The sequence below is a fragment of the Platichthys flesus genome, chromosome 2 (genome assembly GCF_949316205.1).
Source record: "Platichthys flesus chromosome 2, fPlaFle2.1, whole genome shotgun sequence".
In the NCBI taxonomy this organism is placed as follows: domain Eukaryota; kingdom Metazoa; phylum Chordata; class Actinopteri; order Pleuronectiformes; family Pleuronectidae; genus Platichthys; species Platichthys flesus.
Window position 1 is genome coordinate 19970683 of NC_084946.1, and position 15028 is coordinate 19985710.

At 41.1% G+C, this 15028-nt stretch overlaps 2 protein-coding genes across 2 annotated transcripts in view; both read right to left on the minus strand.

Annotated features, from left to right (window-relative positions):
• The window catches only part of iars1 (isoleucyl-tRNA synthetase 1), a 46315-nt gene that overhangs the window by 20231 nt on the left and 11056 nt on the right, over window positions 1–15028 (minus strand). Inside the window, exons 11-18 of the mRNA XM_062405004.1 lie at window positions 13940–14062; window positions 9630–9721; window positions 8451–8549; window positions 5007–5133; window positions 2749–2822; window positions 1358–1552; window positions 961–1047; window positions 167–250 (exon numbers count right to left, since the gene is read on the minus strand). Of these exons, the coding sequence (XP_062260988.1) occupies window positions 167–250; window positions 961–1047; window positions 1358–1552; window positions 2749–2822; window positions 5007–5133; window positions 8451–8549; window positions 9630–9721; window positions 13940–14062 (881 nt within the window). The remainder of the gene's footprint in view (window positions 1–166; window positions 251–960; window positions 1048–1357; window positions 1553–2748; window positions 2823–5006; window positions 5134–8450; window positions 8550–9629; window positions 9722–13939; window positions 14063–15028) is intronic.
• Window positions 11799–13460, minus strand: LOC133974142 (desmin-like). Its single transcript, XM_062412144.1, has 2 exons — window positions 13437–13460; window positions 11799–13163 (listed from the first exon to the last, which is right to left on the minus strand). The coding sequence occupies exons 1-2, from the start codon at window positions 13458–13460 to the stop codon at window positions 11967–11969; spliced, it is 1221 nt and encodes a 406-aa protein (XP_062268128.1). The 3' UTR covers window positions 11799–11966.

The following is a 15028-nucleotide window of genomic DNA, read 5'->3' on the forward strand; positions in this document are numbered from 1 at the left end:
TGTATGCAAGACAGGGGCAGTTGCTAGTTAACTGTAGACAGTGGTTAAAACCTTTAAAACTATGCTTGCTATAAACATAAGGTTGGTTAACACACTCATCCGGGCCACCGACACACAGCTTCAGAAACACAACACACACTCGCTCACATTCAGGCTCAGAGCTGACCTGAGGGCATCGGCTCCATAGCTCTGCACTATCAGTCCCGGGTCGGGGTAGTTCTTCTTACGCTTGCTCATCTTCTGTCCATCGCTGCAGGAATGAAACAAGCACAGGCATTAATGCGCATACACACGCATGCATGCACAAAAGTGCATGTTAGAAACCATAAACTTGGTATTCAAATTAGTCAAAGTCCTTCCAGGTCAGCAGGCCTATGAGCACAGTGCTGCGTTTAGACCCCAGGGCTGAGGACAAGCAGCCCTATTGTAGAGCTGCTCTCAGGGCTCAATGTTACAGCACACATACCACACTGATCATGAGAAACAGCAGAAAGACTAAGAGGGGATGAATGGGCAGGTGAATAAGGAGGGAGAAAAGACAATATAAAAAAAATGGTTGAAAGAAAAAGAAAGGTGTGGATTAGTGGAGGCAAACAAGGACGCATGATAGGGGAAAACTAAATGACAAAATGTCTGGAGAAGAAGAAAGGCTGGAATATCATGTTTATCTGTTGTTATTATTATTACTATCAGGTGCTGTACTAATTTCTTCATTACCATTAACACAGTAGTTTATTATTTGGCCAAGCCACATACAAATCCAGCTGCTGTAATTCCTCATTATGAAACCAAATCTATAGCTGAAAATTGTGCCAAACAAATGGCCCATTGTCTCGGGTTTAAGTGATTGAATTGTGTAACATTATAAATAAAATTATGTATCTGCAATCTTCATTAGAAACCAATGGGCTTGAAGCTGTGAGTGTCTTTTAAATTTGTTAAGAAGTCAATTTGACTGACCTGGCAAGTACCAAACCATTAACAATGACGTTCTTGAAAGGTGGTTTGCCAAACAGGGCTGTGGAGAGCACCAACAGGGTGTAGAACCTGGAGAAGGGAACAAAAGACGGTATACAAGGTCAATGTAACACACCTGACCAGATTTTAGAATTCAAACAATGTTCCAATTAGATTTCTTAATTTTTTTATTCAAACATTTCCATTTTACATCTGATATGAATCCTTTACATTGAATAGATTCTTGGAAAGAAATGTCAAACTGATCTCCTGTTCTCATCAGTTCCCTCAATGACCTCAGCAGGAAAGTGTGCCTCTACCCATCCTCCTCTGTCACCCTCTTTCCATCTATCCCTCCATTAGTTCTCTCCATTCAACAAGCTATTCATCCACAGCTTACCATCCCCTCGTCTGGTCAATGCCTTCGGCGATGAAATCAGCAGGGAAAGTGTCCTCAAACTCCTTCCTGTTTTCGAAGGGGTAGTGGACCTGGGCGTACGGCATGCTGCCGCTCTCAAACCAGCAGTCAAACACCTCTGTGACCCTCCGCAGCGTGCCCTTACCGCACCGTGACGGGATGGTCAGACTGTCGATGCTGGGCAGAAAAAGAGTGAACACAAGGAGGGAAAGAAAGAGAAAGGGAGAGCAATTGTTGAGACAGATGGAGGCAATAACAATATGACAAGTACTGTTTTATTTCAGGTTTTATGAGCGCCATAGGGAACTGTTCACAAATTTGTACACTATATAGATCCATGGGTCTATAGGCTGTTCTGGCTGCAGTCCAGAGCAATGATTTTATAATCTTTCACCACTGGGAACAAGCGAAGTGCAGTGCTCATGTTGTGCTGAAGCACTGTACAATAAGGTCGGTTATTGCTTTGGGTCATACCTTTCAGACACAGGGATATGGATTAATTTACTCTAAATACAGTCTTGCTGGGATTCAGCCTGTGGACAAATTTGTTGTTTTCTACAGAGAAGTTAACTAGGCTGAAGAAAACCGATAAACCATGTTTCTATAGTAGTTACGGTTTGTCAGTCTGAGTGATATACCCTTAAATCTAGATCAAATACCCAATTCTGACACAAACACAAACAAAAAGAGATCCGATATACATCTAAGCAGACAGTTGATTAAGCACTTTTACTTCCTTCTCCCCTCCAGTAACAACCTGTTTCACAAAATAGAGTTGTAGGTAGTCAGGCCAATAAACTGTTGTAATCTATTAGCGACTAAAGCTGCTCCATTAATGTACTGTACTGCTCTTAAGAGCTCCGCTCCTGTGTCTACTTGGTAACAGGAGTGTTAGACAGAAGTTTTACAAAAAGAAGGGCACCTCTGAGTACATTGTATGGAGTTTAAGAGGTGACTTTTTGCAGTTTGTCAAATTTAAGATTTCTGTAAAAAATTCACTTTTTGAAAAATGAAATGCAGGCAGAGCTATTATCTTCAGTAGTAGGCCACTTCACTTATTATAATCTGGGCTGATTACAGTCTATCCATTAGCTGTTAGTGAAAATGAAAGGCAATTAGCTGATGACGAGCAAGAGAGGAAAGGGATCTGTGTTCCACAACACGTCCGGTCACATTAGAGGGACACAGTGGATTTAAGACTTTGTAGACTGACAGAAAAGGCACAGAAACTACATCACAATCCTCATATCACATATCCACCCCTGTAGACACACAGATCCTGAGAGCACTGCCCTGTTACGACAGACAGAAATATGACTGAGTACATGTTTAGGTGGTTTGCTGATAATCTCCGCGGCTGATAAGTGTCTCACCTCTCCCGATGCAGATCAGTAACTTTGACTCCGGTCAGCTCCTCCAGTTCGGCCATGGACCCCACACACACCACCTGATGAATAACACGCACACATAAACACACATCACAAATTCAGTAAATACAGTAACAACATCCAAATGAGAACCTCACACTATGACCATGACCTCACACTAAAAGTGCAGAAACAATAAGATGATTAATCAATAAGCCCGTTGACAGGAATTAATGTATTTAAGCAGACATATATTCCCGAACATTCTCTATTTGCACTTTTTATAATGTGAGAATTTATTTTGTTTTGGTTTTCGGACACAGAACAAAAGTCTAGTTCAATTCAGTTAACTGTAAAATGAGCAAGTAGGACATGCAAATTCGTATAATTCGGTGCTGAACAGTTTTAAAATGCTCTGGACAAATTACATTTAGGAATGAATCACTCCTTTTTCCACAGATCCTTCCATTCAAGCCTGCAAAGGAATATTATTGCTAAACCTAATAATCCTGATTAATTTGCCTACATGTTTTATTAGATTATTGTAAAGTAGGCCTACTTCCACAAACTTCCTGAATAACTTTACCTGAGAAATTGTGGTTAAGTGTGTTATCTGGTCTCCTCAGAGAATTAACCTGTATGCTCTGCTCTAGTTTTAACATAGCAGCAGGTAACATGGCCCAGATTCAGCCTGACACAACACCACCAGACATAAAAGAAGACAAGGGTAAAAGAAACTCGAGAAGACAGGGACGGAGAGATAGAGAGAGAACAAAAAGAAGAGATACTGAGAGACAGCAATCATACTGACACATAGAGACAAACGCACACAGACACACACGCACTTGAGGGTTAAGCTTGGGTGTGTGATTTGCCACTGTGTGGGGGATTCAGTCAGGGAACGTTCTGGAAACGGTCACAATGCTATTTCCAGCAAACAGGTCGCTTGCTGTCCCTATTTCAGCCAAGACGCTCAGACAACCTAATTCTGACATCTCTATACAGTTCGGTCTTCTTCACAATGTCAGCTGGGTTTGGTATCAAACAAGCTGCTTCAGATAATCTGACATTATCAAGAGGGCCAGTAAATCGCAGAGTCAGTTGCTATTTTCTCCAGAGTTTTTCTGCAAACCCCAAAGTAAAATGTGAGAATACAGCAGATTTACCACGAGCGAGTGGGTGTGTTGATGACTTTTCTAACCCAAGCAAATCTAACAAAAAACAATAAGAATAACAAAAACAAGCTATTTCTGCAGCAGAATTGATATGTTAAATCCAGCCTCCTGCATGCTCTACCAAGGTGCAACACACATCTGAATGTGCTGGACATGTTCCTGTTACTGTGAACATGTCTGACTAAGAGAATCGTTTGCAGGGTTCTTTTAAATGCGAAAAGGCAAACTCCAGAAAATGCTGGGACCTAATTTCACACCTGAAAACAGGACACACATGTATATTTTAGGTCTCTTCTACACTACCTCTCTGAATTTTCCTCCCCCTGCATTAAGTTCTAATTTTACCCCTTTCTCTTCCTTCTACCCCCCGTACTCACTTTCTTCACTAGCTAAATTATTCGGACTTCTCCTCCTCCACCACCCTGAATTTTCTGGATCCTCTCTCCGCCTTCACCACCCATTGCTGTCTGTCTCAAAGACCTTTGAAGTCGCCCTAACTGGCATGAAGAGAAACCAACCAATTTTGGTTAGTGTTTATTTGCTGTATACAATAATGAATCATTCATGCGTTAAGTTTATGGACGCACTCGGTAATGGTGCCTGAGGGGAGCTGACTCCGACTGCGGTGCGGAGTCACGCAACACTCTGGATTGACACCATGGTCACCTTGCTCAACCACGCCAGATTCTCTCCTACACAAGCCTCCACAAACGCAAAAAGGGCCAGATATGCAAAGTTATGCAAGTGTCAAAAAGAGGTCAGGGAGAAAAATACATTTCACCTTGTCACTTTCTAAGGAGATGGATTTCTGCTCCCTCGCAGCAGACACATATTCCTTTGGAGAGACATTTTCTCCCTAACTCATTTTTATGGTAAACAAAAGTCGGAGTGACAGAGAGTTCAACTTTTCAATTATGCCATCTCATGCTTAGCTCAGATTAATTTGTGAGTGCTGCCAGCGCTGTGATTAACTCCCTTAGAAAAGAGTAACTGTCTTGGTATTTGGTTCTGACAGGCAAATTGTGTGATATCTGAAGGGTACAAAGACACATTAGTAGCATTTAAGTGCCTGTTCTGTGTTTTCCTGACCTCCTCATAGTCATCGCTGACCCACATGGGGATGGGTGTGCCCCAGTAACGATTTCTTGAAATGGCCCAGTCGCGTGCGTCTCTCAGCCAGTTCCCAAAACGCTTCTCACCCACAAACTCTGGAACCCTAAGGAGACAGGGACAACATTGCATTATAAAACATGATCACAACAACAGGAACAATGAGAAGAAGGATTCCTCCTGCAATGACACAATAGGTATGTTAATGTCAGAATATCCATATTTATAATCGCCACACTCAATCTGATACACTGAAGAACAAGGGCAAACATAATAGACTTTTGTTAATCCAATTCGTTCTTGTCAAGACCTGCGGATATCATGATTAATTTAGTTTGCAATGCATTTTCCACATCAACAGCAAGCATGATTATAATGTCTGAGGTTATTCCTTTATTGGCTTCTTTTCCTCCTCTTCATTTTTAGCCCTAAAAATAAACTGCACTATTCTCTTTATGCAGCTTGACTGCAAAGGTTAACACTCCCTTCAAGGCACCATCCTTCTCTGTACCCCTTTCCTGCTCTTGCCCTCTATTTTTCCAGAACCGATTTCTTGCTTTAATTCACTATCTCACTATCTCTTCCTCTTTTTCCCCTTCTCCCCCTCTCTTGCAGCGCCTGGCCATGTTGCTCAAAAGAATGGAGGAGGAGGGGCGGAAAAAATCGTTGTCAGGATCCACGCGCTAAGCAACAAGTTCATCAATTCCCATTTGTAGGAGGCATTTCTATTTAGGACCCTAATATATCAATTTAATGATTTTTTTTTCTTTTGCTGCTGCTGCTCTGCACCAGCACCACCCGACTACTCCTCCACCCCTCACCCTCCCTTTCTCTCTCTCGCTAAATGTAGAATTTAAAGTGTTCTGTCTTACGCTGAAGACGCACGGAAGAGTCATTTACCACAGAGAGGCTTCTCTTATACGTCAGATGGATAGAAGTTGTGGTCAGGAAGGAGAAGGATTGAAAGGGTGCATGATGGGGGGGGGGGGGGGGGGAGAGTAAGGAAGATAAGAAAATGAGAATATAGGGAAGGATGAAAAAAGGAAAGAATTTAATGAAAAGGTAATTTTTTTTTCCTAATTGGACATTCTCTAAAATCCACCCCTACGAGTGATTGTCCGATCACAGCTTAGCAACCGCAAAAAGTCATGGCAGGAGTGTTGAGTTTGGACTGTGTTGAAGGGGTTATCACTGAGCTTTAGTCGACGCAATGGTTGGTGGATTTTTCTTAACCCGCTCCAAATCCAAACATAAAAAAAGGTTAAGAGTAAGGAATCTATTCAACAGTGTGTCTGTCTGCTTGAATGTAAGCTGAAGAAGTTAGCATGTCCGGCTAACTAGCTTACAAACCACAGTCACAACCTAACAGAGGTTGTGTGAAAATGATGCAAATCATGTGACTGCTTCGGGGTTTTGCAGCTTAAAAGCTAAATAATGAAAAAACGAATTGTCATATTTGTAAGATTGTGCTAAAAAATTATACCAAATATTAGCATGGTAAATATTTTTTACAAACTGCTCTGTCTGCGTCTGCCCGACATGAGACCCACTGTCCAACTTCTCAAAAAATTTTGAATTGTAAACCTGTTTCCATTGTCAAGAGCATATGCAAGGAATGGACTGTTGGAAAGGGCTAGAAAGAGTAACCCAATGACGTGTTCTGAGTGAACATTCAACTGGGTTTAAAAAGTGATGGAAAGAAGCAACAGTGCAACCTGAGTCATTTTAGACCAGTTAATTAACTCTGCATTTTCTTCTCCCTTATGGTCGAGAAACTATGTGCTGAACTCACACAACCGTGGCCGACCTTTCTGCTTCTTAAGAGACCAGCTTCCCTTTCATTAATCCAGTCATTAATTTATTCAGACAGAGCTACAGACATCTGGAGAAATCAGTCTGAACTCTCTCAGTGGATACTCTGGCCGAGTGTACCCACTACACCAACTGAGTAAAAAGAGATAAAATGAATAAATCACTGAGAGTAGGATAACTAGCACTTTGCTTACTGAAGGGGCTCTTAGAAATCTCTCATCAGTTAAAATGGACTTCGTACAGAGGTAGTGATCTCTGCAAGGATTATACTTTTATGAAGATGCTGATGAGTTGGCAACTGGCCGAAAGACAGAATTTTCCTGGGAGTAGAACTCAAGAGGGAAAGTGGGATCTCATCAAAAAAACAAAAAAATCTTTTGAATCTAAGCCTAATAAAAAAGCTGTATAGGAGCATCAAAGCTGGAGAATGTGTATATAGCAGCTACATTTTACAGAACATAACAAGCAACTGACAGTGATTCTTTGGACACATAAAAAAAGGACTTGGTCTTTCTAATTATCTTCTAGCACTTTGTGAGGAAATGGATGACCTTCTGTGAGAGTTACGTGTTTCACTTAGACACAACCACAGGAAGAGACTCCAGATGTCCTCACTACCACTAACGGTTCAGGCAAACAGGAATAAATCTGAGATTTGAAACTGGAATGTTTCTGCATCCCAAACATTAAACTATGTCCATACCAAGAGACTTCTCACACGCCATCCTAGTTCTTAATTATCCCCCAAGGCACAAACATACATAGATAGACCTGGTTGTCCTAAAAAATAGACTCAATTCCCAGCGTATTAAGTGCCCTTTGCTAAAGCTGAAACTCAACTGGATGGTCATTGTATTTTAATGGTGCGGTTACATTTTTGACAAATTACATTTTAACCACAGTTTTTCTTGAAGAATAATAAAACCTTGAGGTAGCTTCTAGTGCTGGACTGCTGTACTGTACTGCATTAGTTTGAGATAGATGCACTGAACAAACAGGCAACAGAGTCTATATTACAGCTCCCCCTAGATCAGGAATTTAGCCTTTAAAGTAGTGTGTGCGTTCGTGTCGCTTTCCATGTACATGTGTGTCGGTGCGTCTTCACCTTCCTAGCGGCTAGTCATTCATCTCAGGTTGACAGTCCCATTACCAGAGGCAGCTACTGTGGCTCAGAAAAAGAGCACTGGGAACACCAGGGGTAATACCACTTAGCAAAGCCATCATGCTGACGCTTACTTTCCCTCTGCTCTGCCATTACAATTAGCATCATGCTAAAGTTTTCTATAAAACACCAGTCCCGTTTGCATTATTATAATGCGAGGCTTAATGAGAAGTGAAGGGAAGTCACTGCAACAATTCTTATTTTAAATCTAATCCTGCCATTTAAAGCGATTATACCCAGTGTCGGAGGCCCAGCAGACACAGGACCATGACTGAGACAAACAACTTGATGTAGTAGCACAGAGTCGAGACTGTAATTGTTTTGGGACTGTGACTTCTGTCTGTCTTTGCTGATATTTTACACCACTTGTTTACCAAGTAGCCCATGCCTCCCACTTCACTGTCACATAGTACCAAGCTGGTTACCACAGCTTTCACAAAAAAGCTTACCAGTAACATTTTCCATTGTTTTCGAGGAGTTTGTCCACCATGTGCTCCACTCGGACGAACCAGCTGGGGACGGCTTTGTAGATCAGGGGGGTGTCAGACCTGAAAGTACATGAACACATTTGATAACAATATAAGGATGCAACACAAAGACTTCAACGGACGAAAAAATAATATTCTCTTTGCAGATATTCCACCCATGTCATGTTAGGTGTCTTGCTTCTGATTCCAGTATGTCAGCATATCTAAAGTAATTTACAGGAGTGACATTATGTCGGTTGCATAACAAGGGGTCATCTTAATGCAACAGTATCACTGTATAAAATTATTAACATATTTTTATGTTAAACTCAATGAATTTAAAGAATTCCGGCATGAGACTTTAGCATTACAACATGTGACAAGTGAAGTGAAGGTGTCTGAATAATTTCTGGTTGCACTAAAGGTCTGCTAGTGGCTTAGGGAGCATATCTCTGCATATTTACTGAGGTTAATTAATCCTTCTCAGGTCAGCCTGCAGCGGCTCAAAGAGAGAGGCAGAGAATTAGTCGACTGAAAAGTACATTAGTGTCAGTGCTGGTCTGCTTGTCCCTGGTTGTTACCATGTGGTAAAGTGGGACCTTAAAATGTTTAAATTGGCTGCTAAATCTGAAAACAAGAAAAATACACTGACATTTATGTAAATGTCAATGATAGTAAGTTGACCTTTGTAAGACCATGTGTGGAAAACTTAATCTCAGTGGGGTGGCAGGAATAGATGGATGTGAAAAAACTAAACCAGACAGCGTACAGTATGTATGGGCAAATGTCTACACTCCATATTTTTTAACTGTTGGTTACAACTTGATCCTCAGCAACTTGACCAATTAAAAGAAATATAATGAACTGTTATGTCAATGATTTGGTGATGAAAATACATTGGTATTTGAATTATTTTAAAAGATAAGACGGCAAGGAAGTTAAAATGGAAAGGTTTGCCTATGTCTTCATGACAAGAAAGCTTCCTAAATAGTTTTTTTGGTTACTTTGCCATTACATTGACCTTGTGAACACCTCTAACCCTCATCTCAAGCAGATGAAGATATTTAAACAGAGGCTGTTTGTCAGAGTGAGTTGGAAGGAACAATTGGAAAATTGCACAGGTATTATCAACTTTACAGTTTAAATTTATGCTTGTCTCACCTCCAGCAGAAAGGGTAACTATGTTTAAAATTGCTGGCATTGACGAGACGGCTGTTCTCCTTCAGCCACTTGATGATGTTCTTGTCAGCGTCCTAGCAACAAAAAAAACACCAGAAGATTTAATATTTGTTGCTAAATGCAGCTTGTAAGAGTAACTTAATGACTTTGTGTTTCTCTGTCCATTGTGGTAACAGTTTGAACCGCGTCTCACCTACATACGTTCTCAGTAATGGGTGAGGGTCGGTTCGTTTCTAAAATGTGCCACGTTGCACCAGTAGCCATGTTATGTCACAGACACCCATGGGTGCACCTGTTCATCACTGAAGCTAGGTGAGCTTTTAAACCGCTGTGCATCAGCAGAGACAACACTTTCAGTAGCTGCTGCATTGGTCTTTAGAAACATTAAAATGTTCGTATTCATGTATTTAATGTATACCTGAAATAACCTGATAAAAGGTGAATGAAGACAAAAAAAAAACAAATTATAAATCGTACTAACGCATTTGCAGCTTTGGTTTAGTTGTGAGTTATATCTGACCTTAAAACTAAATTAAAGCACATCTTTTGCATATGTACTTCTTTTTCGGCTTCTTAATTTCTTGTTTTTTGTCCTCTCTTTAGGAGAAAAATGTAAACATTGTTTATCACATGGTAAACAATCAACATTTATCATTCTGTACCTCTGAAAGCCTCTGAACAAACAATGGCTATGCTCCGTTTAAGAAATTTCAAGGTCACGCTCTGCTTCTACAGCTATGATAAATATCTCTATGCTTTTTATGGCTAACAATCTAAAATGCAATCAGTCCATGGACTTATCACACGCTCTTTCATCTCCCTCTAGCCAAGCCCACAATGCCATTCAAAGAGGCTCACAGATAGGACTTTCCTGCCTAGATGCTTGGCAAACTGTTGGTTATGATGCTATGTAGAGAAGTGCTCAACTTTTTCAGGCTGGAACAAATGTTGTAATGCCCCGAGCCAAGCTCATTGGAACTTCACATGCAACCCACTGACAGCATTACCCTATTTCACCATCTGGAAATTAAGGGCTACTCGATATGTCACCAAATTACTCACTTGTATTTATGAAAATGTTTGAATCCGTTTGTCATGGAGAATAATCAGCAGAGCTACCGTTTCCAAAACATTAAATGTATTAACTAATTTGTACTAGCCCAGCTGCATTATCAAATCCAGCTTGCTTGAAATTATAAATATAAAATAAATATAAAACTAAGGCTGGATTCATGCGGCTATTTTTATTTCTTAGTGGCAAATTCACTTTATTCCATTTAAAAGTTTAATTTTTTGCAGTTTCACATGAGTGTAAAAACATTAGAGACATATATGGAGAACAGGTGGAAAATGTAAGTAATTACAGAAAGAGACAGAAAAGAGAAAGTCACACAGGAATAAACAAAAACACTGCATTATTTTGTATGCACTCACTTCAATCTTTATTAGGAACCAGTTGGTCAACATTAGTGTAAATTATCAATAGTTGTGTCTTTTCAAAACATTTAAGATTATCTGGGGGAACCAGTCAGAATCTGCAGCCATTTGTCCTGCTTCGTTCGAGCGGAGATTGTGACACATCGAAGCAGAACAGAAGTTTTTCATCATGAGGATGGTGAGATCTTTGATCAGAAAAAGCATTGATGGCGAAACGTGAAAAACTTCCACAAAGGGTGAAGAGAAAACAGTGTTGTGTGTGGGCAGGAGTAGGAGCAGGAGTAAAGAAAAAGGTAGTAAAAAGGAGAGATGCCCAAAAACTTGAGTGAGAGGCAATGAATGAAGGGGAAATTGCGGTACCAAGGAAAGGAATGCAAGCAAACAACGTGTAGATGCTTAAAAACAATGGGGCCGGGGGGGGAAAAAGTAACGAATGGGGTCAAGGAGGCCTGGGTATTAAACCTCAACACATTTCTGGTATCGAGACAAATCTGGTTGTTACACCAGTATATCCAGAACTGTTAATCGAATTCTTGCTGAGATTAATAATCTCATTTTATTTTTATATTGTCTCTTTTATCCAATAGACTATATTGAAATATGTAGAAGACATGATTTCCTAGTGTAAGATTTATTTGTTCTAATTTGTAAAGAAAAAATAAGATTACGTATCATTTTAGTATCAATTCTGAAACTTAGATGTCAGCAGTGGTAGTCAAAAGTTTTAAATAATACCCAGCCATCCTCGTAAGGACAGTGAAACAGGGACAAAATGGCTAAAACAGGGAAGAATTTAGAGGCTTTAACTAGACTGTGAGAATCTCTTCACTCCATGATGCGATGCTGCTGCTTCAGAGCTCCTGCTCCTCTTACCCTGGACATTCAGACTTCTTTGGCAATCCCAAGCCTCTGCTCCTCGCCTTCCAGCAGCTTCCTGTATGTGGCGATCTCTGCATCCAGCTTGAGCTTAATGTGCAGCAGTTCTTGATAATCTTGGAGATACTTGGTCATCTCTAGCTTGGTTTCGCAGAGCTGGGCCTCCAATTGAGCAATGATAGCCTCTAGGCCTTCCGACTTATCAAGGTGGGCCATCTCCATATCCTCAAGCTGCTGCTCCAGGGCAGCGTTGCGAGCCCTCAGCCCATCGATCTGGTTCTGCAGGTCCGTCACCTGGTTGTGGAAAGTGGAGATCTCGTCTTTCATGGTCTTCATCTGGTCTTCGTGTTTGCCAGCGTGCTCCTTGAGGGTGTCAAACTTGGACTTGTACCATTTCTCAGCTTCCTGGACATTGCGAGCAGCAACTGACTCGATCTCTGCCCGCATGTTGCGCAGGTAGGCAGCCAGGTCAGGACGTTCGCCATCGAGTTCAGCAGTGATCTTTGAGTCCTCTATTTGCTTTATGAGGTCAGCCACCTCTTCATCGTGCAGCTTCTTGAGAAACTCTATCTCCGCCACCAGTTGTTCAATGCGCCTCTCCAGGTCAGCCTTCTGCAGTGTTGCGTTGTCAACGTCCTGGCGGAACTCTCTAAGAATCATTTCTGCCTCTTCTTTAAGTGTCAGCTCCTCCTCCAGCTTTAGTTTCCACACTTCAACCTCTTCTTCAATGTAGCCTCTCTCAATATCAGCTGCTCCCTTCTCATTAGTCAGGGTCTCAATCAGCTCCCGCACCTCTTTAAACTTGAGCTCATATTCTTCTCCGATGCCTGTGGGGCCTCCCTTGTAGCGGCTCTGCAGGGACGCCAGCTCAGCGTGGAGAGCAGCATTTCTCTGCTCAAGTGCCTGGACCTTTTCGATGTATCCTGCAAACTTGACATTGAGCTCCTGCATCTCCTCTTTCTCATTGGCATGCTGCTGGTGTATCTCCGTACCCAACTCGATGGCGGTGCTGCGATTTCCGGAGCGTCCACGACTGTCGTAAGAGGATCCACGGCATCGGGATGGCGACGGGCTCTGAACCCGTACTCTGCTGCCAGAGCCGCTCACTTGCAGGCTCTTCTGGGAGTACGATGAGGCTCTCATGTTTGTAAATATCGTTTTCCTTTTCCAGTTTACAGAAGAACAACTGCTCTCTCGGCTTCTCTTTGCGGCCCACGACACGACTGATGCTCCCTCAGATCAACTCTGAGTTTTATGCGGCAATTAGGAATGTCTCAGACAGCCTTGAAATTCATGCTTGGTTTTAACATACTTCCAAAGTGGATTATGACAGACTTTAGATGAACTGTGGCAGCATACTCTTTATTAGCTAACGCTGTACTGTTAGCGGGCAGGCGGGTTGAGTCCACTCCCTGGCCTTTGTACCAGGATGTGAAATAGTGATCAGATCATGTATGGCTGCTATATTTCACTCACTATCCACTTAGAAGGGTAATACATTTGGGTGTGACAGGCACCCAGTGCACCAGTAAACAGTGACAATATGCTTTGGAAGCAAGTTTTTCTGCAGTGTTGTGAAAAGTGGATTCCCTGAACTCCCTCAGTATCACCAAGTCAAGCAGCTACGGAATTATAATAGATTACATTTGGAAAAACATAATAAATATTTATAGATGTATAAGTTTGTCATTTGAGTTATTCCATAACATAATTCCAAAAAGCAGAAAGAAAGGGCCCATTTCCGTGCAGAATGAAAGACTCATTTTAAAAAGATGCACTTTCCAGATATAAACAGTGGAGATGGGGAGGAATCGGAGAGCGAGTACCTAGAATGCGGAAAATTAAATGCTGAATTACACCAGCTACCAATACTGCTTAGGAATTCATCCTGTGTATCGTGCCAGTGCTTCCTAGCAGGAGCAAAACTGCCTGAAATGTCTTACTCCCTAATCTACATGCATGTCTTGTGTGTCACTCACTTTGACATACTGTCCTGCAAAGTCAGTGACCTCTGACGTGAAGCAGCCCGAGGCATCCACAGGGCAGATAGGAGCCTGGTCCCTCTGGATGATCTTGTATTCAGTGCACACCCTGTAATCATCCTAAAGAGAAAATAACACATCATTAAGATACAGTTTGATGAACGTGAAAGGTTTTCTTTAGATAATTAACTACAAACTCGATTGCAAAAAGTTATGTACAGTTGATGAATGGCATTCTTAAGAATTAATTATCTAATTGAGCTTTTTTTAAATTCCATTACATTGATACTACTGGTACATATCAAGTTAATTCCATTTATTTAAATAAAATTCTCCAAATTATGACATTATATAAGGAGGATAAGAAAATATTAAACATCATAGATATTTAAACACACTGAACTCCTTGTTGAGCTGGACAATTTTTGCAGTGTTGAAACAACTACCACCGCTGGTAGGTGACAGCTCTGCATGAATGATCCAAGTACTGTACAGCTGCAAATGTATTTTGTATCCAAACACCCTGTCAAAGGTTTAAGATGGATCGCTCACAGGGTTGTTTCATGTCTATTCATAACAATCTGTAGTTCAATAGTGCATTTCTTCTCGACTTCTTGAGAGCACATGCAAATGCATTTTTGTGATCACTAAATAAAAATCAAAGAAGATAGTGAAATGTTGATGTGGAGGGTTTTACTCTATAACCCCATAGGGACCTGGCTGCTGTGACATAGAAAGAAAACAAATCTATAGACAGGCAAAGTGTCCACAGCTGGCTACAGCCACAGGGGGCATCCATCTGCCCTTGACAGGGGCATCTAACCTATCAGCAATGATTCGATACCTCTGATAGCAACTATTGCACTGGCCTCTGGACTCAACAATATACACCAATGTGGTACAGTTCAATACAAATATTCATAAAATACACAATCAGCATAATCTTAAGTAAAATAAATCTGAAGTGAGTAGACAAAGAATCATAGCTGGCAGAGGTTTAAAGTGTAAAATATGAGACACAAGATTATCCAAATATAAAAAAAGATAAATATATTTATCTTTATTTATCTTTTTTCATACTTTATT